The sequence below is a fragment of the Solea senegalensis genome, linkage group LG2 (assembly GCF_019176455.1).
Source record: "Solea senegalensis isolate Sse05_10M linkage group LG2, IFAPA_SoseM_1, whole genome shotgun sequence".
NCBI classification, from domain to species: Eukaryota; Metazoa; Chordata; class Actinopteri; order Pleuronectiformes; family Soleidae; genus Solea; species Solea senegalensis.
The window spans coordinates 25,338,026-25,360,377 of NC_058022.1; the positions used below are offsets into that span (position 1 = coordinate 25,338,026).

The window sequence follows — 22,352 nt, forward strand, 5'->3', positions numbered from 1 at the left end:
CCCTGCCTACCGACCACCTGCCAGCCATTCTGTAGGTGTCACTTATCACCAGTGCAGCAAGGCAGATGAACATGAGCCAGCTGATGCTCCATGATGTAGACATTCCAACGAATGTGACCTTTCACTAACTTACAAATAATTGAGTGGTATTTCAGATCACATGATTTGTTTACAATTTATAGGGCATTTGAGATTTGCCTTTGTGAATGTGAACTAACCAGCTGAAAGTGTGAATTTTTCATCTAGTGTGGACCAACGTAGCAGACTACTAGACTACTAGGGATGCAACAATATTCGATATTTTACCGAACCGTTCGATACGCCCTGTTTGGTTCAATACTCAACAGCAAACAGGCCCGTCACAAAACTTTATCAAAAGTTTGTACAGCCGCGTATGCTGTGCTATTAGATCCACTCAGGAGCAGAGACATGACAGCAGCACTGCTTAGTGACATTCTCTGCTTTCTCTGCGGCATCCAATGTTTGGATTCAGTGTAGACCACGATCAGAAATGAATGGACCACATACGCACGGATTACCCGCTGGCACCTGTCCATGCAGCCGTACTTTACCGCTTTACCATCAGCCTTATCCCTGGGCGCAGCAATGCCACTGACAGTCACCGAGTGACCATACAGAAGCCCTCCGTGCTGATTGTTACACACAGACGCTCCAACACACACACACACACACACACACACATGAGGATGTTGACGGCCTTGTCGTGTTCACATTTGATTCTATTTGTAGTTGTAGTGTTAAGTAGTTTCTGTGAGTGGGTTTAAATTTTGTTTATTTTTATTGGATAGTACCAAACTTTATATTTAATTTTTGTGGTTTTAAGTTTGCTGTTAATTTGATCTGATAGTGCACTATTGTTTAAATAAAGTTTTGGGTTTGATTATATCTGTGCTTTTAATTATTTTTACAATGCAATATTGTCTTTGCTAGTCTGAGTAGTTTTTATATTAAGATATCAAAACCGTACCGTAACAGTGACCCACTTCCTGAATGAGTAAAATCTGTGTCCTTACACTTAAATTTTCTTTGTCTTCTTAGATGCAGGTGGTTGGAACACAGCTAAGGATGCCTATAACAGCTTTGGCAACAACCGAGGGAAATCAGCATTCTTCAATGACAGAGGCAACACTAACAGAGGGAGGTAAGGACACAAGACGAAGGACTTTATCTGCTCTTCATTTTTATTATTTTAATGTGCTAAAATAACTTGAAAATACATTTTTCAGAATTCTGGAAAAGCAGCACCATTACATCTGCATTTGTGTCACACTCAGGTTCGATCATGGTGGATTTGGCGGTGGTGGAGGAGGAGGTGGAAACAGCCGCTGGGTGGAGGAGTCCAGAGACGAGGGAGACTGGTCCAAACCAACACCACGGAACGAGCGCCTTGAACAGTGAGTCAGGGGTTTATGTGGTCATGACAGGCGTAGTCCACACGGGAAAGTTGGGTCATTGAATTAACATCATTATGGGATTATGGTTTTCTGGTAAGAAATAACATTAAATGACCAAAGATGAGTTGAGTTTACTGCTTTTTAGTAGCTAGCTTGATGATGATACCAAGAGCAAGCATTGTATTTAGGGATGCACAATATTATTGCTGTAAAATGAATTATCGGATATTGGCAAACTAATGACTTAAACAGTATTATTTTGTATTGTTTATTTTGTACAATGTATCTGCTGCAACATGAGTATGAAATAACATGTGAATTTAACTGCAGAGGAGACTAAATGTCACCTTCTGTTTGATAAGAGAACAAATTAGAGATGTCAAAAATCGATTAATGTCGAAATCATGACTCTTACCCTCAAAGATTCTAAATTTGTTCAAAACGTCAAAAACAACTTTTTTTTTTTTTTTAAATAACATTGCTTCAGTTTTGGTTGGCATCGCTTGTCTCATGTTTCAAAAGACCTGCACCATTACAGCATAGTGGAAAACAATGGCTTAATGTTTATGATTACAAGATAGCCAAGGTATGTCATACCCCCACATAACTTTTTCAGTTTATATCCAGGATACTTGTGCAATCTTCGCTTCAATAAATGCACCTGCTCTGTTTCTGTTTCTCCTTTGCTCCTCCGCAGTGAGCTGTTCTCTGGCAGTAACACAGGCATTAACTTTGAGAAATATGACGACATTCCTGTTGAAGCCACAGGGCAGAACTGCCCTCACCACATTGAGAGTGTAAGCTACTCTTGTTTATTAGAACAGTGTTTCCCAACTTGTCACAATTTTTACACGTTTATGACCAATTTACAGCTGTATCTGACACCTAATATTTTGAATTGATAAACCAATCATGTCCAAGAGATGTCAATGATAAACTATATTTTATGCATGTTATGGAAAATATATACACATACATATGAACTAAAATGTTGGGTAATTTCCCCAAATTCGGGGACCCAAAAGAAATCTCCCATGATCCATCTGAGGATCCTGACCCAGTCTTTGGGAACCACTGAACGAGAACTTGTAAGAATCTTATTATACACTGATACTTCACATTTGTGTGTTTAATGCTGTGTAGTTTCAAGATGTGGACATGGGTGAGATTATCATGGGAAACATCGCTCTGAGTCGCTATACCAGACCCACCCCTGTCCAGAAACATGCCATTCCTATTATCAAGTCAAAGAGAGACCTTATGGCCTGCGCACAGACAGGTTAGAACACACATAAACATGCAGTGCAAAACAGTGTATCACATTTTTAAGGTATATAATTTAAACAATAAATGAATGTGGATGTAAGAGATTGGTTGTATGCCTGTAGGCTCTGGGAAGACTGCAGCGTTCCTGCTGCCAATTCTGAGCCAGATCTACACTGATGGACCAGGAGAAGCTCTTAATGCAGCTAAAGCCTCTGGACAGGTGAGTAAAGCCACTTCAGGTCCTCTCCTACATGGACAAAAGCATTTTTATTAAGCTGTAATTCATCATGAAAAATAAATTATATAAAATTGTGATTGTGTTGGTGCTTTATCAGCATGTTTTTTGTTGATCTACTCTGTATCACTTGAAACTGTATTTGTATAGTCCCAAATCACAATATGCATTATGTATACACAGTAAGGCAGAAAACTTTACAATATTAGACAGACAATGAGCAAGCACTAGGTATCGGTGCTAGTGCTTAGGGCTGCAACTAACAATTATTTTCATAATAGATTATTTTCCGTAATTAATAAATTAGTTATCTGCTCAACACGATGTCGAAACAGTGCATTTTTTTAATATGTAATGTATTTCACAAATTGATTTAATATAATAAATAAGATGGTTATCAATTCAACGGCCTTGAAATTAAGTCATAACAGATTCCGCATCACAATATGATGATCTATCCAAGTCTCATGTGATGATGACATGATGATATACAGTAAATACAATATCCATATTGCCCAACCCTATTTCTAGGACCTGGTGGTTTATAATGATGTTATTTAAAAAGTTTTTCTTTCACTTTAAAATATTAACAAAGACTATACATATACCAAATTTCTTTTGCCGAGGTCAGTAATGATTTTTTTTTTTTAAATTAGTAGGCTGTTCACATTTTTTCAAAGCATACAGATACAGAGGAATAAGGGCTACAACTGACAAGTTTCATAATTGATTGATGTGTCAATTATTTTCCCGATTAATGGATTGTGCAGTCCATAAAATTTCAAAAAATGCTGAAAAATGTTAATCCGTGTTTCCCAAACCTTAAATTGACGATGTTCCCAAATGTCTTCTAATGTCCACAAAGCAAAAATTATTCAGCTTTAATGATTCCTTTGTTAAATGAACACACTAAAATATTCACATTGAAGAATCAGAAAAATCTGAAAACTTGTTATAGTTATAAAGAAAGCAGTCGAACCAACTAATTGATTATCAAAATAGTTGCCAAATAATTAATTAGTTGCTGCAGAATAAAACTACAGTAAAATAACCTAATAGTGATATCTTCTTCTCCTTTGTCGTGTCATTGTTTTACAGGAGATTGGGAAGTACGGGCGACGTAAACAGTACCCAATCTCTCTGGTACTGGCTCCAACCAGAGAGCTGGCATTACAAATATATGATGAAGCCAGGAAGGTGAGACTTGAAATTTATAAATTTAAAAAACAAACAAACGTATGTTTGCTAGTGCATTCCCTCATTTTTCTTATTCTGTTTATAGTTTTCCTACCGGTCCAGAGTGCGTCCCTGTGTTGTGTATGGAGGAGCAGATATTGGCCAGCAGATCAGAGACCTTGAGAGAGGCTGCCATCTGCTGGTGGCTACACCAGGAAGACTGGTGGACATGATGGAGAGAGGCAAGATTGGACTGGACTACTGCAAGTAAGACATGGACAGAGTGATGGATGAAATCTTTTTTTGTGATGATATATATTTTATTTAAAAGATGAATGTTTTAATGAATGTCTTAATTTTAATTATCTTTTTGCCCTGTTTATTGCAGCTACCTGGTCCTGGATGAGGCAGATCGTATGTTGGACATGGGTTTTGAGCCGCAAATAAGACGCATCGTGGAACAAGACACTATGCCACATAAAGGCATTCGACAAACCATGATGTTCAGTGCTACCTTTCCTAAAGAGATCCAGGTTTGTTTGCAGCTCCTTTGGTTCCATCTTCTTTTTCTTTCGGCTTCTTCCTTTAGGAGTCACCACAGCGGATCATCTTTCTCCACTTTGCCCTATCCCGTGTCCTCTTCTTTTACACTAACTGTCCTCATGTCCTCCTTCACGGGGTCCATGCAACTTCTTTGTGGTCTTTCTCTTTTTCGCCTGCCAGACAGCTCCATCTTCAACATCCAAAAAAAAGTAAAAATTATATAGTCATTGTCCCTCCTCTGCACGAGACCAAACTGTCTCAATCTTGCCTCTCTTACTTAATTTCCAAACCGTTCATCCTGAGATTTTGGTTAAAAAGTACAGTCAGTAAAAGGAACAGTTCTCTGTAAAACAACACAGGATCAATAAAAAGTAAATTGAAAATGGTAAACTTGCTGCACTGCTAAAAATCCATTTTCCTCCTGCAGATACTGGCCAGGGATTTCCTGGAGGAGTACATCTTCCTGGCTGTAGGCAGAGTAGGTTCCACCTCAGAGAACATCACTCAGAAAGTGGTGTGGGTGGAAGAGAGTGACAAGAGGTCTTTCCTCCTGGACCTGCTCAGTGCTACAGGTGAGACAAACTCGCAGTAATAAACCTTTAAAAGCCTGTATGCTGAAAACACACATATACATACACAGTGCAGTTTTTATTTTCACTTTCTGTTTACCATTAACATTCTGTTGTCCTCACATCTCAGCTAGCACATTATTGTCTCATGTTTAGCTCAGCGTAATGTCCATCACCAAACCTTGTCTGTCAGCCATTTTGAAGGAGCTCAGAATATTGGGTATAGCGCTCCCTTAGCTGAAGTCATGCAACCAAGGGCAGGTCCTCTGGCAGGAAACAACGCTGTTTAACTGTATAGACGTATACTAGACCCATGGTTCTCAAACTGTGGAATGTGAGCTTCCTCTGGTGGTACTTTTACTGTATATTCCTGTAGGCTTGGTGATATCTAAAATGTAATATCATGATATTGGGCCGCCAAAATGCAGTGATAGACATTATTATTGCGAAATTTACCTTCCCAGGACTGATAAGATATTTTGTTCCTTTCTTTATCTGTATACACTTGTAAAAAATAGTATAAGAACAGGACCTATTCAATTGAACTAAAAAAATAGGAACTTATTACCTGACATTTTACATTTAAGTAGAAAATTTTAAATTTGTTTGCATTCTTGGCCAGAAAGTCAAGCATGTCAATGATGCCATTAATCCTCCACGAGAAAGTGTCCGATTGTTGGATCTTGTAAAAATGAGTTAGCACCATAAATGTTTGGCTATTATACAATCAGCTTTACTGTAACAAACAACAGAACAGACATTACATTAAAAGACTGAATACATGGCATCTGGTCACTTAAAATTTGTCACTTCATCACTTAATTTTTTTTTGTTATTTAATCAATTCAAACATGATTGAAACTGTACTTAATTAAAAATACACATGATATCAATATCATAGAAAAGTTGTCAAAACATCCAGTTCAAACATTTTCCTCCACCCACCCACCTCACCTGGCACACAGGTAGGCACCACCTGTCCCACACAACAGTTATATCCATAGCAATTATATACAAAATCAACTTGATTAAGATTTCAAAATACACAACGTAATTATACTAAATTAATTTTATTAAATTATTAACTTACTAATTTAACTAAATGCATGGATTTTCCCCATGTGACTAAATACAGCTTGCACACAAATGCGTTTTTTTAGGATGTAACAACGGCATCAACTGAAATAAGACAAATTAATTTAAAAGCAACATAGACAGAAAATATTTCACGTTATACGCTTAATGTGCATCCTTCTCAGTGCACAGTAGTTTGCGTTCTGCACTACAGAGGTAAAAAGGTCAAATTGTATTTATAATAGTATAGTATAGTATAATGTCAAAATTCCCAACATGATGCATCTAATAAAATCTTAAGCTTCAATACATAACCATTTGCTTTCATATTCATACAACACATCTACTTTTTGAATACTGAGAGGAAGTTGAAGTCATGGGTGTGTAAAAAAAAAGTAACAGTGGTTTATTGCTGTGTATTAGTAGGATACTACTGTAAGAAATGTAAACGCTAGACCATAAATCTGGTGCGAGTAAGACAATCTCTGCTGTCCTCTCTTTATTGAACATGTCGGGGCTGGCAGTCTTGGTGAAACGTTTCCTGCTGGGCACTTCATATTGGCGAGCCAGCATTTCAATCATGTCCTTGAATTAAGTTTTTTTCCCTTTATGTGAAGTGGCATCGTAACTATGACAAGGTAGTGGATCAGTGGTGGACACCTTGTGCTGTTAGGTTTCTATTTTACGCATGTCGCGGAAAAAAAAACGACATACAGTTTAAGTACTACGGCTCTCCAGTTTTTCCACATTTAAAACCACAATACTGATCCTTCTCACAAACCAGGCCCGTCATATCTCTGTGTGATGCATGAAGCGCTCCAGTTCCACGTGAATTTTCTTTCAAAATAAAAATTTGAGAATGTATAGCAGCTTGTCGATATGATATTGTAAAAAATCTATAGTGATATACACAAATATCGCAATACACAATAAATTTTGAGAACCAGTAGGCAACACACAAATCAGGCAATATGTCAGACAACTTGTCTCTTCTCCAGCTGACGTGAAGTTGGTTGTTGTGCCAAAACAGATAGGTAAATGTTAACGAGAGAACATTTTACCGGATCTCCACAGATCCAGAGAGATGATGGAGGTGAATCGTTGCTATGAAACATGCTCACAGCAAGCAGAGGAAGACGGAGCGATGGGGATTCACAAGCAATGGATTTTGTGGTTAGCTCTTGGTAAATCATGGAATCAGACTAGATTTACCAAGTGCTATTCTGCACAGCAACGTTAAATCAGCATTGTCTGTTGCTAATACTAACACGACCCCTTACAACAATGCTGTCTTTAGCCGGTAGACTACAGAGTTTGTCACAAAGCCAGATTGCGGGCATTTGTTTCCCTCCAGGCTTTTGTAAACTTGCAGTGACTCTCTGGTGTAAGATGAAGGGAAGTTGAAGATGTCAGGATACTGAAGGTCTGGAATAATGTCCTCTCCTGCTGTTTCCAACCACGTCGGGGCATTATGATGTTCAGATGGTCAAGTTTTGTGATGTATTGGTCGATCTCCGTGGATTTGAAGTGCACATTGAAATCAGACAGGTTGAATCTAGCACTGGTTCTGTTAATTTTTACTGCATTTTTGACTGTTCGTAGAAACTGAGTCACATGATGTCCGGAGCTCTATAGACATAGGTTTGTCTTAGGTGGTAGCCTAAGGAGGTAGCATCATTGTAGATTCAAAAACTAAACTTACAGCCCAAATAACATCCACTTGTCTTCTAGAGGATTAGCAACACACTTCTGGCAGTTTTTACAGATGTCATTTCATTTAAGTATGTGTAAGCTTGGTCAGAGGGGAGAAAAAAGGTATTTTTACCACAAAGGATGCAGCAAATATTTCCTGCCATTTAAAACCCATTTAAAAACGTTTTTTCAGTCTGGATAATAACCTTGTAGGACAGATTTTGTGAAGTGAAGCAAACATAAAACACACACAGAGCTGGTTTTACATTGGTGATTGAGTGAGTTTACATGTTGGTGGTTTTATCCCAAGTTATCCCCAGCGAGGTACAGGACAATGCTGGAGACAACATAGAGAAACCTGGTAAGATTCTCAATCAAGAAACCTGTATTTGTCATTCCATATTTTTAAAATCATTTTGCCTGCATTTATTTTCTTTCCTCTTTAGGCGAAGAATCCCATGTTTATCGTGTTTTTAATTTTTTTTTTTTGTTCTCTGTAGCATTTCATGGGTCTACATGCCTGTTGTGTGTTTTCAAGACTTTTTGGTGTGTGTGGGTGGGGGGGTGGTGGCGGCGGCGGCATTTCTTTGTACGGTATGTTGCCGTGGTGTCTTCATGTCAGACCTTGATGGAGAGAGTCTGGTTAACAGCTAACAAGTAGACGCAAACCATGTCACATAATAATCTCAACTGAGCATAGAATTCTGACCAAACTCTTTCCATCAGTGGCTCCTGATTGTGTTAGCTATTTATTTTTGAATCACCCTGCACCCACTGCTGCCTGTTGCACTCTTTTGTTTCACATAAGAACATCGTGTTGTGATATGAACAATTTACTTCTCATGGTGCATGTTACAACAGTTTATGTATCACATCTAGGGTTTCCAAAAGGTTTTCATGGGAACTCTAGTTCAGGAAATTTGGAAATATTCCAAATTGGAAACTTTCCATGAGAAATGGACACTTATAACTGAAAATTTGGGATAATTAAAATAACCTGTCATATACGTATATATAAACACTTAGTTTTGGCATAAGCAGACATGCATGCAAATGATACAATTAAAAATACATACATGCACATTCATTTTTTAGTAGAATTTATCAATGATTAATTATTTCACTGAACAATCAATTCTGTCTTTGAACAAAAAGATGAATGATGATTGTTCAGTGAAATATTCCTTACAGACTTCCTGTCATCCTTGGGCTCTATAGTTTAGCTTCAGTAGTTCAGGTTTCATTTATGATGTCATGTGATGGAAGGGGGTGTGCTATGTGCCCGTGATTGAGGAATAGCATTGATATTCAACTGTTGCATCAAATCTGATTGCTCAACACAAGATTATGCTACAGTATATTATCTACCAACTATAGTTACCTTCCCTACATACCCTTCAATTTAAAAAAAATCTGGTTTATTCTTGTTAATTCCTATGAAAAGTTTCCAATTTTTAAAATTTCTCAAATTTTGCAACCCTAATCATGTGACAGACTGAAACAGCCTCAGTGGTAGACATGTGATCTGCCAGCAGGAGCTGAAAGAACAATGAGAGGTTGTTCTTTCAAGTGAGGTTGTTTTACTGACTGATATTTTTGTATATGGGGAGGACTGTAGGCTCCTGTGTTGAACTCTGACCTTTAGGGCAGGATAACTCAACAATACAAGACCAGTGTTCATGTTTAACTTTTAAGAGATAATTATTGTTTTATAAAATATAACATTTTTTATTTTCTGTTTTGGTGTCCATCTGTTACTTTTATTAGTTTAAAATTAGGAATGCACCCATACCAATACCAGTATAGTGTGTGATGCTGCCCCATGTGCTCGTATTTGTAAACCTACTTCGATACTGCTTCACCCGATACCGCTTTGCGTATATTCAGGTGTGTGGCAGTAAGTGGATGTGTCACAGTGTCGGCAGTTTGGAAATACTTTAAGATAAGCGATGACGGTCAAAGTAGAGCAGGCTGCAACCTGTGCTCTGCTCGACTGTCAGGAGGTGGAGGAGACGGATAAGTAATTTAAGAACCAATACAAAGAACCAATACAAAGGTTTTTCTACTAAATATGAAGTATTATTCATTTCAGTCCAGTTCTTTCGATAGTTTTGCTTGTCTGTTCCAATACAGATGAGGCCATCTTCTAAGTTAACATATCTCAATGTAAATAAAAGCTGAAATACTGATCTCTTGTCTTTTAAAGTCAAATCCAAGTGTTTTACAGTCCTCACACTTCCAATACAATTGGAAAGCGATTGTTTTCTAAATGTTTCCTTACTTTTGCTCCAATGGTTACTCAGTATCGGCAAGTACTCCTTTAAGTAATCATACTTGTACTCAGTCAGAAAAATGTGGTATCGGTGCATCCCTAGGAAAAACGTCTGCCCTCTGGCCTTCACTGATACAATTTACATCTGTGGTTGGTGGTACAGCCATGATTTTCTACTCCCCTTTAATTATTAACCTCAAATGTCTTTCTCTTGGCTTCACCAGGTAAGGACTCGCTGACTCTGGTATTCGTGGAGACCAAAAAGGGCGCTGATGCCTTGGAGGACTTCCTGTACCGGGAGGGCTATGCCTGTACCAGTATCCATGGTGACCGCTCCCAGCGAGACAGAGAGGAGGCCCTCAGCCAGTTCAGATCAGGAAAATGTCCTATTCTGGTGGCCACAGCGGTCAGTAATCTCAAACTGCACTGTATTATCACTCTGTGTCTTCCTGAAAGTGGCTATATATTTCTAAATATCTGCACAGAATATTGATTGAATGTTGATATTCCGTCCACCTTTGTCTTATGTGCTCAGGTCGCTGCTCGAGGTCTGGATATCTCCAATGTGAAACACGTTATTAACTTTGACCTGCCCAGTGACATCGAGGAGTACGTCCACCGTATAGGACGTACCGGACGAGTTGGAAACTTGGGTAAGTACATCTGTGGTCACTAAAATTATACAACATCTTTCTTTAGATATTTTATACTGGATTTTAGGTGTAGCAGGCAAGAAAGCCATTAATAAAAAGTGGGTAAAACCAGACATACCTAGAGTGGATGATTGGATTGATGACCTTTACAAGACGGATAGAATTACTTTGTTCTGTTATCCAAGGAAGGACTTTAATATTTTCTCTATGTCAGAAATCAGAAAATCTTTATTGTCATTGTAACCAGTACAACGGAAATGTACAATTTTTTTAACCGCAGGGCTGGCCACATCTTTCTTCAACGATAAGAACGGGAACATCACTAAAGACCTGCTGGACATCCTGGTTGAGGCCAAACAGGAAGTTCCCTCATGGCTCGAGAGCCTAGCCTATGAACATCAGCACAAGAGCAGCAACAGAGGGCGCTCCAAGAGGTAAACACACTGCACCACTCCAGAAAGGACACACATGACACAGGGACAGCCTGTCATAAAGTCACAACTTGAATTTTTGAATCACTGCAGTTTATTTCATATAATAGTGCAGTAATACACAATGCCTTCATACCAAAGCTGATGATGTGGCCCAAAATTCATATCCTGTTATCTTTAGGCTAAGTGAGTTCCACTTTTGTCCCCTTGTGACATTGACATTTAATTGACTTTTTTGTTTTAGGCCATATTGAATCCCCCTGGGCTAACTACTATAACAGCTACTAATACAACTAAATGTTGTATTAGTAGTTGTTATAACAACCAACTGGAAATAACAAAGCTGGCTTATATTTTGAAGTGCATGAAGTCCATTTAAGTACAACTAGTGATTAGGGATGGGAACGACACAGCATTTTGTGAGTCGATTGTGACGTGTCGAATTTTTGTTGAATTGTCTGCTTTTTTTTTAACAGCAACAGCAGCAATGCGGAGGGTGGAAAATATTATACACTGTACTACTTTGTTTTAGGCTGTAATGTCAACAACTAAACAAAACAAAAAGAGATCAATCACGCTGATCTTATTGCAAATACAATCAAACAGTGAGAGTAAAATAGGTCTTCACATACATCCCAGTCAATCAATGCAAAGCAGTCCTGGAGCTGAGACATTGCATCCCCAGGCCATACTTTTACTGTCTTGGTTATTGGTGGATTTGTCTTTTTCCAAGGTGAATATGCAGGGCCAAAAAGCAGGGAGAGGTGGTCTGACTGGCCCAAGTATCACATGCATGCTTGATGTCTGTATGCACAGGGTCAAGAGTATTACTCCCTCTGGTCGGACACTTTACATGCTGTAATAGGTGTGGTAAGACTATTTTAGGTCTGTTTCAGCTTTGATGAGGTCACTGGATAGGTCAGTTGTTGTTTATTTGTGGTGTCTTGTAGCAGGCCGAGCGCTATGCTAGCATTAGCGTTTGGTGGAATCTAAATGGCCGTAAAGACCACTAGCTCTGGTGAGCAGTGACTGTTAATGATTGTGGTGTTATCGTACCAACCATTTTGTACATGGATGCACAGTCTGCCTCGCTTGCTCTTACCCGAGTCTTTGTTCCTGTCCCATCGGTGTGGCGTGCAGCCTACTAGCTGTACTTCTGCGTCGGGGATCTGGAGATGTAGTCAGGTCTAGGATGTAATCATTATGTTGCTGTTCGGGATGTAACAATTTCCATCAAACTCCAATGTCTAGATGGCTGTAGACATACTTTGCAGATGTGATAGCCATTGCAAACGTACGCGTCGCCATCTTCTGAATAATAATATATAATAATAATTCAAAAAGATTTGAATTATTCAGCAGAGAAATGTGTAACGTGTGCTTATACACTATTTCTGAGATAGAGTTTTGTTGTGAGGCAGTGTAGGAACTGCAGAAGCCAACATCAAACTAAGCCAGTATAAACTTTAGAAATGTTTTGGGTCGTGAGCGACCATTTGAGAAGAACTGATTTTGACCCGAGAATGAAGAGTTGCAACTCCACACTAACAAATAATGTTTATGATTTTACCTCCAGGTTTGCTGGAGGTTTTGGAGCACGTGATTACCGTCAAACAGCTGCTGGATCCAGCACTGGGGGATTTGGTGGACGCGGAGGTCGCAACCAGACAGGACATGGAGGAACCCGTGGCTTTGGAGGAGGTGAGAATCGAATTGTATTTAGAAGTTTAATGATTTAATACCTAATATTTCATCATTATTGTACCAGATAAATGGATATTTTAGCTTTAAAAGTAATAGAAAAGTAGATGGAAACATTACATTTATTTACTTTTTAAAATGTTACCACTTTATTGCCTTTCAGGTGGTTTTGGCAACTTCTACACCAGTGACGGCTATGGAGGCAACTACTCACATTCTCAAGTTGACTGGTGGGGCAACTAGGTTCCTCCTCCCTCCATCCCTCTTTCACTCATTCATCTTTTTTCTTCTCACTCGTACTCCTTCCTTTCCCCACACAGTGTTGTCTGCACTCCATTTGTCCACACTAGGGATGGGCATTTCAAATGAAAAGACCAATCGATAATTACTTGATATTAGGGCTGCAACTATTATTTTCATAAATTATTAATCTATTTATAGTTTATTGATTAATTCCATTAGTTTTTCAGTCCATTATGTCAGAAACTTCAAAGTAATGATGTTCTCAAATGTCTTATTTTTTCCACAAATCAAAATCTTTCAGTTTTAATAATAACTACTTTGTTCTTTGGAGCAAAGAAACCAGAAAATCTGAAAAAGCTGCTGAAGTTGGAAAATCATACAAACCGATAAATCGGTTATCAAAATATATAGAAATAATCGATTCATTTTATTAATCAATTAGAGTTCTTGCAGCCTATTTGGAATTAGTCAATAATTTATAAGATGGGAGATTATGTATTTAACACCATATATTTCACGCCATTTTAGTAAACTGTATATAGCAATCCTTTGTTTATTAAGACTTTTTCGCCAGATGTTGCGTTCAAATGTGTGCTCAGTTTTTTTTTCCGTGTTTTCTCACGTAAAGAGCAGATGAGTCTTTAGAAATTTGATGCGTTCTGTGACTTCTCTCTGCCTGAGTGAAGTGGAACACTCTGCTCTATGCATAACTTATGATAACAGAGTTGCACATAGAACTTTTTTTTAAAAACCTGCTGTAGTCTCTGACTCTGCATGTTTCTCCTCACAGCACTGCATGTTGGGAAACAACTGAACAAAATGGCTGCTAGTGGCATTAACCTATGGATTCTTTCATAATCCAGTGACTGTTTTGAATGTTGGAAAACCATGCCCATCCCTAGTCCACTCCCCCTCCAAACCCCCAAATATCACATGCATGTTATTGAACTATTTATACTCGTTTATATAGCCCTCCTTCCATCCTTCTGTACTAAGATATTTTAGTTCCTCTTAAGATTTTTGTGGTCCTTTCCACCTTCACCGTCATTTGTACAGCGTTCCATCTCTTTCTTTTTATTTCTTAGTTGCTGTTTAATCTCACCTCTTAAAACTGGCCACAAATTGAAAACATCCTTATATTTTAGTGGATTATTTTTCTTTACACCCAGCCACATGTTTACTTCCAGTTAGCAGCGTCCCTTGGTTTGCCCTCTGAGGTATGTCTGAAGAAAAAAAAAACCACTTAAATTAAAATAATTTTAATCCCCAAGAGAGATATACACATGTGATTTACAGGACATGTGTATGTGTGAAGTACTAGGGGATATCCTTTTTTATTTTAAAATTTGTCTTCATTGTGTTTTTGTCTCTATTCTCCCTGAAACTGTGTTCCTTCATGTCATATTTATGTAACAAATGGCCGTGTAAATCAGCAGCTAAGAGAAATCTCTAAAATATAGCGCAGACATAGGCAAGGTGTCACACATATGTCTGCATATAAATTTGAAAATGGAAACGGTCTCCTGTGCTGACATGGCAGATTCTTTAAGAGGCTCCACAGACAAAGCTAAATGTCTTTTTCACCTTTTCAAAACATGTACTGAAGTATTGATTTACTACGGTCTGATAAAGATGTCAGACCAAGTCTAGGAGCTGCAGGGCTGGCAGTCATTTGATGCCATCAAACAAGAGTCATAGGACTTGTGGTTGTTAAACTCGCGACCACAAATGGCATTTCTATGTTTGGAACAAAACAAAATGGAGGATCATTTGTTTCTGTACCGTGCCTTTCAGCAGTTGAACTTTGTTTCGTATTCCCTTTGTTTTTATTGCCATAAAGCATAACTGGCCATATGTATCAGGCCAACTGTGACTAAAAAAAGTGTATTTAATGTCATGTATGGATTCAGACATGTTTTCTTTATTTCTTTTTGGAAGGAAACAAACTAGGCTTGAACTAAATCAAACCTTGGCAAAAAAAAAAAAATCAAAGAAAAAAAAAAACTGTCATGAGGAACCTCAATGTTGTTCCTTATCAGTCTATTGGAGTTCAAATTCATCAGAAGGTCACCGACGAGCTGGTTCCCAACAGCACGTTGACCTGTATGACACATCTATAGCTCTGGTTTGAGCTGGAGTTTGGGTTTCTCAAAACCATCTTGTCACTAATGATTGGGTCAGAGAGCCACGGACGGAGTCTATGGTGTAACTGTGCAGCAGCAGATTATGATGTGATTCACTTTCTGTTTACACACGTGTTCGGAATAAATGTAATGAGGACGATGAATCGCCTGCAACGTTTTAGATTGGATGTTTGATTGAAACTTTCCAAATCTGTTGCAATAATATCACTGTGTTTCTCAAATTTTGAGATGCTACAACAATTAGGGCTGGGCAATATATTGATATTTTATCTATATTGTGAAATGAGACATAAGATTTGGTCTTTGGATATCGTCGCATCGTGATAAGGCATTTGTGATGTTTTCCTGGTTTTAAAGGCTGTTGCACTGCTAATCATATTTATTGGTTAAAATAAACATGGAATGGGCAAAATTCTAACACATGTAAATATCCTTCATCAAACTGGAATGAAAGCTAATTTGTATTTAGGAGTGTATTTACAGTGTATTGTCACAGAAAAACATGTGTGCAGTTTTATAATCGGATATATCTTATATATTGGGATAGCATAGACTATCCAGATACTATTTACAGCCTTACCTTTATGCTTGAGCGATCATTGATTGGATTTATATCTATCCCGATATTGAATGATGTACAAAAATGGTTTTTACCCATATCGCCCAGCCTTAATCTGCAAGTTTAAAAATGAAAAAAAAAAAAAAACAAGTTACACAACTGCTGCTGAAAACAACACATACCAAGTTTAACCAGTGACTGTGGATGTTCTGCTGACTCTTAGTGCCACTATGATCTTGGGGAAATCCGGCTCCACTTCCACCACAAACATTACAACCCTTGTTTGCCAAAAGCTTCTTTCAAGGGGAAACACAACAAAAAAAAGCTATAATAGTTCAAATTTTACTTGCTCACTCTATCCTGGAAGTTAAATGAAGAGTCTTCTCTAAAATAAGTCATTCCAGTTTATTTGTTAGGTCTTAAAGATCTGTTGAGATCAGGGATTCATGTGAAGAACTGGACTAGCTGGCCTAATCCTCTTTCACAGCAGCCACAGCTGGGGCTTGTGTTTGTTTTTTTTTGGGTAACGCCTTACCTCTAAAGCACATTTTAATCATGTCATATCTTACTGTACTATGACTAAACGCCTTCAACTACACCCAATCTACTCAGCTCAGCTTTTTTATCCCCTCTCTGCTTTTCTCATGGACGACATTGGCCGACAATGAAAGCACTGAACCTCTCAGTGTGGCACAAGCTCGCACCAAAGTGCTGTGCCTTGACTGCTACTTCCACCTCCACTGTCCCATTTTATACTCGCCCAGCATAGCACAGCACAGCATGATAGAGGACAGATTAAAAGTGTGCTAGATCTTTAAGGTCACGTGATTTAAGGCTGTACACCTGCTTAGCCCCGCTCTGCTCTGCCATGAAACCGGGCCACAAGGGGGCAGTTGACCTGCACCCAAGACTGGCGTCCAAGTTTAGTCCCAGCATGAAAGTAAAAAGGAGAAACTCCACTGTACATTTGGAAGCTTCAGTGGTAGAACTTCAATCCCTCCACAATCAGCAGCAGATTAAAAAGAAATCCCCTGCTGCCACCTGGTGGGGAAAAATTGTTTAATGTTTTTTTTTTTCAGAGTATTAATTTGTTTTGTTTACATAAATAACTTTAGTGACACGAAAATGTAGATGAAGTGTAAATAGTTCAAAACGGAAAGAGAAGAATCTCCAGTGAATGTGAATTTTGAAGTGTAATAACACTTGAGGTGTCGAAGATCTGTAATCACTCAACTTTGGACCATGCAGTGTCTGCTAAACTGAGTTCAGTGGGCAATTTGGACATGCTTACTACATGTATTTTCAAAATGTGTGTTATTACACACACACACAGACCAATATTGACTTTCCTCAAATTGCCCACTGGCTTTGTCAAATGACAAGGCTGGACCAAGACAACAGAAACATATGCAAGTGTTGTTGTTTTTTGGTCAAGGAGATAAAAATGCCAAACACAATTCTACAGCAGGCTTTAGTTCGGTTAACATTCATCCCATCGTTTTATGATTTTGACACCACTTCATGAAGTCAGGTCAATCTTGAAATCTTAAAATGTACCTCTAGAAACAGTTAAGTTTTTGTGTTAGTGTTACTTTTATTTACAGATGCATATCAGTCCCTTAGGTTTTATAAAAAAAAAAAAACAACCAACTCTAACATATCAACCTTCCTGAAGAACCAAAAACAAGAAGTTAGCTTGTATTTTCATTCAACTATTCAAGCTGGCTTAACGGTCAGATTAACCGTTATTGTAGCAGAAACATTATTTTCTCACTGTTGTTCAACTCATAGCCTGATATAGACTTCTATTGATCACTTGTTAAAACTGGTGATCAAACTGTTGACCAGAACTGTGTTTTGAGATGTCCCAGTCATTCATTTAGTACTTTTAACCAATTAGAGACTTTCTCTCATGACACACTTTTTTGCGTTGGACGGTCTCCTTCTCAGACGTCGTAGAGGAACAAGCAGCAGGACGATAGAAGATAGATGTTAGGAGGCAGTACTGCAAATGACAATCATACAGGAAGGGTTTGATTTGCTTAAAGCTCGTAGTTTAAAACTTGTAATAGTCTTGGGGGACACTTTGAAATGTAGAGCTTTTCTTGGCCAGCTGTCTCGTGGGCAGTTATTTTATAACTGTCTGTTTTTAAACCTGCACATCCCAAATGGAGAAGACTGGAGCTCTAGTTTCTCCACTTCTGTTACATTTCACAGTAATCGTCATCTTCATCTCCTTATTGAAGTTGTTTCGGAACAGTTTGAAGCGCTATTGTAGAAACGACCGAACTCGATGCAGGGTCGGAGTCTACCTTTAAATACTGACTGAATGACGTGTTTGTAGCGCTTGCTCGTTTCGCCAGCCGACGCTGTTACAGAAGCCGCATGCGAGAAGGAGCGTCTGTTACCACAAACTTAGCATGCAGCTAGCGTTGTGTCTCTCTCTTTTGTTCCAAATAAAGGAGAAACGTTTCGAGGAGCAAAGCACTAGAATGACTCTGGTTGTGTGTGTGTATGTGTGTGTAGACGTTGCTGTGCCTTCTAACAACCACTAGGGGGCATATACAATCACGGTGAAGAAATAAATGTATGATGCTGGGTTCCATTTGGATCAGAACTCGGAAATGGGAGTGACGTCACCCCCCTACCCCTCGGAAATTCCGAGTTCAGACTATAATGGGACGCATCATACCTAGCTTGATGACTGCTAGTAGTGTAGATAGGACTAAAACATTTTTGAGATATACAACAGGGAATTTTGCGAAGATCAGAGTTCAGTTTACCTCACTTTTTATCTTGTGTGTAGAGCAATCTTGTCATGTCGTAGTGTTCAGAGTGCGCACATAAATATGCAATGTATTTAGATTATATCTATCTAGCTGTAATTACCTTTTGATTTGCGTTTGGCGCAGTACTTCAAATACCACTGTGCCCCTTCTTCACAATGCCCACAAGGGGCACTAGACTTGACTTTGCCATCACCAAGACTCATTCATTTCTTTCGGGCTGTTTCCTGTGTGTGCTCCGATTGGATTGAAGCACAAAAGAGCCCCGAAGTCTGACATGTGCACGGTGCCTTGAAATTACTGATTCACTCAAGACAGACACATTTTATTCATTAGGGCTGGGTATTAGTCAGCAAAATACCAAACGATTACTATAACTAAGTCACACACCTGCAAAATTAGAGCTAAATGTAGTAAAAAAGAAAATTGAGGCTAAACAATTTGAGTCAAATATCATTGTGACATAAATAATTACTGGCAAAACAAGATAGTAAGAAATATTGCACAAAACAGAAAAGATCTGGAACATACAATGATTTAAGTAATTAATGTTAAAAAAAATAACAAGGTTGTTTAGCCCAAATAAAAACTACATGGCATTAAACACCGTCTCAACATTTCTCTGCAGTCCTTCAAACGGATTCAAAAACGTCTCAGGTAGAAGGTTTAACCGAGTAACTAAGGCTTAAAAAAAGACATTTAACATGTGTATGATAATAAGCCACCTTGATTTCCTTTTATGAAATGTTTTTTTTTGTTTTTGTTATCCACATGGAAACACCACTTTTTTTGAAAAAGGGTCCCAGAGTGGGAAAACCTCTTGTAGACAACCACGACTATGCTTTGGGAAAACGATGATGTCATAGCCCCACTTCCCCAGCTGTCGCTTATCTTCCTCCTGTTGGTCTTTCGCTGTATTTTAGCTTATATGTTCTTGCGTTAGTCGTCCTGGCTTTAATTATTCTCTTTCTGTGACTCTATACATTGTCGTGTCACGTGTTACATACATGCTCAGTGTCGTCTCGATGTTGGCGTATGTACTACAGCGTGTAGAGTCGGTTTCCATGTGGATGAAGTCGTTTGTTGTTCATGTTGTGGATCGAGCCTCAGTCACTTGTGTTCAAGTGTGTCTGACTTTCAGAAGATTCCTCGTGACCCCTTTAACGTTAGCTTGGAGCAAGCGCGGTTTATTTCCTCTGGAATTAAACGCACACAAATAAATGAATAAATACTAATAATAATAAAAAAAAATCAGCACTTTATTTTCTGGTTTTTGAAAACTTTTCAAAACCCTTTGATGCCTTAAAAATTCAAGGCTGATACCCAGCCCTAATGGAGCTTTCAGTGAAGTTGGTTACGCAGCATGCAGTCATAACCATGGCGACAGATGAACAGATACTGGTACCACAGCAAAGGATTCCGCGTCACGACGGTTGCCAGGAGGAATATTTTGATAGTCTGTGAATAAATATTGGTGCTATGCTCCCGTTACTGGGGCCCGCAGGCCGCTCTGTTGTAGGAAGACTGAAAACACCAACAAGTTTTACTTAGTTTAACGTTAAGCTAAAGTCGCCTGTAGCACACGTCCTTCAGAACCTCTGAGGAGTATGTATGAGTGTGTGAGTGTTAGCACAGTGTTAGTCTCTACAGTACAGTTCAGTACACAGTGTGTGTGTGTGTGCGTGTGTGTGTGTGTGTGGGGAAAGGTTCTTCCAGATATAAAACGTTGTTTTTTTTTGTTTGTTTGTTTGTTTTTTATTCTTATTTTCCGGGACCAGGTGGAGTTCTAGTTGACAGCAAGTGTAGAATTCAGCTGATTGCACACAGTCCTCGAGTCTACTTTCCGCTGCTAGTTTGTGTAATTTATCGAGCATTTCTGAGAAATATTTATTTTTATAAGCCTAATACAAAAGTTGATATTTTACAAAGTGACTTGACCAAAAGACGAGAAAACAAAAACACTTGAATGTTGAATGTCATTGGTATGAGTGAAAATTTCTATTTTTCTGGGGTAGTGTGAGCTTTTTAATGTTTAAAGATGCAGCGCGTAGGGATTTCTCTTTGGATTTGTCACGGTAACAAACTTTAATTATACAAATGTGAAGCTTTTAACAACATTACTGTCACTGAAAATACACCATGTGCACATCTTTGACACCACCCAGCCTTGAGATTGCTAAAGTTTAATACAGTAGGCTCTTTGCACGGCAGTCATTTTATTTATCCCAAATCTCTTGACAGTTTGTCATGTTGCCCACTGATTGAAGTCTAGTTTTTACTTTCCAACATTTAATTATTTCCCAAATTCTTGGATCAGTGAACTGGGGCGACGTCGTCACCATTCCCTTCTTTATTTTACAGCAGTGTGTGAAGATGTGCACGTGGCGTCGCAGCGCGCTGACGGTCAATGTGAGCGTGACACACCAAGAGGAACATCTACGGGTTCCCTTTAAAGTCACATTTGACTCAGTATCAGATCCACAAACCTGTCTCATGCGACAGGCTCCATTGCCAACAATGATAATCATCCGTGAGCAGCCTTTTTTTTTTTTTTTTAAATTGGGGAACAAAATTTGAGACAATACCACCATGTATGCCAAGGTTTGGATTAAAAATAATAATCAAACAAAATATTACGAACAAAGACCGTTTTTGTTAAAAAAGAAGAAAAAAAAAAACTCCGTACAAAAAAACGAGTGTCCAGATTCTCTAAAGTCGTTTTTTTTTTTTCTTTTTCTCTTTTTTATTTTGAGTCTTTACACTTTTCCTTCCCGTTGAGACCCTTTATGTGACTTTTTCTGGCAAGTGGCGACCTTTAAAGTCTTCATAACACAGAATAAACTGTGGTTCTATTGTTGTTGTGATTTGCATATTTTCAGGCGTTGCGTTGATGTTGTCGCTGTGGAGCTTCTGGCCAATCAGAAATGAGGATCCATCCTGCTGTCTTTTACACGAGTTTGACTTTTTTGTTTTTGCAACCTGCAGCTGATCTGTGACTCATTTATATTTGCATTAAAATAATAGCGCTCTGCAGTTATTTAGGTACAAATGAACCGTAGCCTTCAAGAAAAACCTCTATCACTGGTGAATCATGTGACACACAGGTTATTTATCATATTTTACTGCCTTTTGTGTGCTCAAATGCAAACAAATCAATCATAGCTCTTCTGGTGACTCGTCCAGATGAATTAAATTCACAAAAATACAAACACTCTGTGGCTTTAATTCACTTTAAGTTTGAGTATCTTTACAAAGTGGTCTAAAATTTGAAACGTGTGTAGTCGTGTTTAGGATATTTTTTAGTTTTTTGTAAAGAGACTGAAGTGAAATGAAGCCCAGTGTTGTCGTCGTCGTCGTCGTCCTCACTGATTGGTCAGACTTCTCCATGTGGACACAGAGCGGCACCCGTCTGGTAGTTAGCATTTGCTTTATGTATTAGTTTAGCAGTTGTATGTGCACGAAGAGATGCACTGCACGATGAAGAAGAAGAAGCAGAAGAAGAAAAAAAAAAAGTGCATCTGTTCTGATTTTACCACAAATAAAGGTTTGGATTTGCAAATGTTACACGTGTCGTGATTGGTTTTTGTCGCGTG

At 38.5% G+C, this 22,352-nt stretch overlaps 1 protein-coding gene across 5 annotated transcripts in view; it reads left to right on the plus strand.

Moving 5' to 3' along the window:
- LOC122785191 (ATP-dependent RNA helicase DDX3X-like) overlaps window positions 1-22,323 on the plus strand; it is a 28,164-nt gene extending 5,841 nt beyond the window's left edge. For 4 of the 5 annotated variants that reach the window (XM_044050886.1, XM_044050896.1, XM_044050906.1 and 1 more), the window contains 15 exons: window positions 1,060-1,162; window positions 1,296-1,415; window positions 2,113-2,212; window positions 2,559-2,694; window positions 2,804-2,901; window positions 4,015-4,113; window positions 4,199-4,359; window positions 4,481-4,625; window positions 5,063-5,207; window positions 8,281-8,331; window positions 10,467-10,648; window positions 10,778-10,895; window positions 11,176-11,329; window positions 12,903-13,027; window positions 13,191-22,323. In XM_044050886.1, coding sequence (XP_043906821.1) covers window positions 1,060-1,162; window positions 1,296-1,415; window positions 2,113-2,212; window positions 2,559-2,694; window positions 2,804-2,901; window positions 4,015-4,113; window positions 4,199-4,359; window positions 4,481-4,625; window positions 5,063-5,207; window positions 8,281-8,331; window positions 10,467-10,648; window positions 10,778-10,895; window positions 11,176-11,329; window positions 12,903-13,027; window positions 13,191-13,270 — 1,817 coding nt within the window. In that variant the 3' untranslated portion in view covers window positions 13,271-22,323. The remainder of the gene's footprint in view (window positions 1-1,059; window positions 1,163-1,295; window positions 1,416-2,112; window positions 2,213-2,558; window positions 2,695-2,803; window positions 2,902-4,014; window positions 4,114-4,198; window positions 4,360-4,480; window positions 4,626-5,062; window positions 5,208-8,280; window positions 8,332-10,466; window positions 10,649-10,777; window positions 10,896-11,175; window positions 11,330-12,902; window positions 13,028-13,190) is intronic. The other variant, XM_044050914.1, reaches the window with a different exon arrangement.
- The last annotated feature ends 29 nt before the right edge of the window (window positions 22,324-22,352 follow it).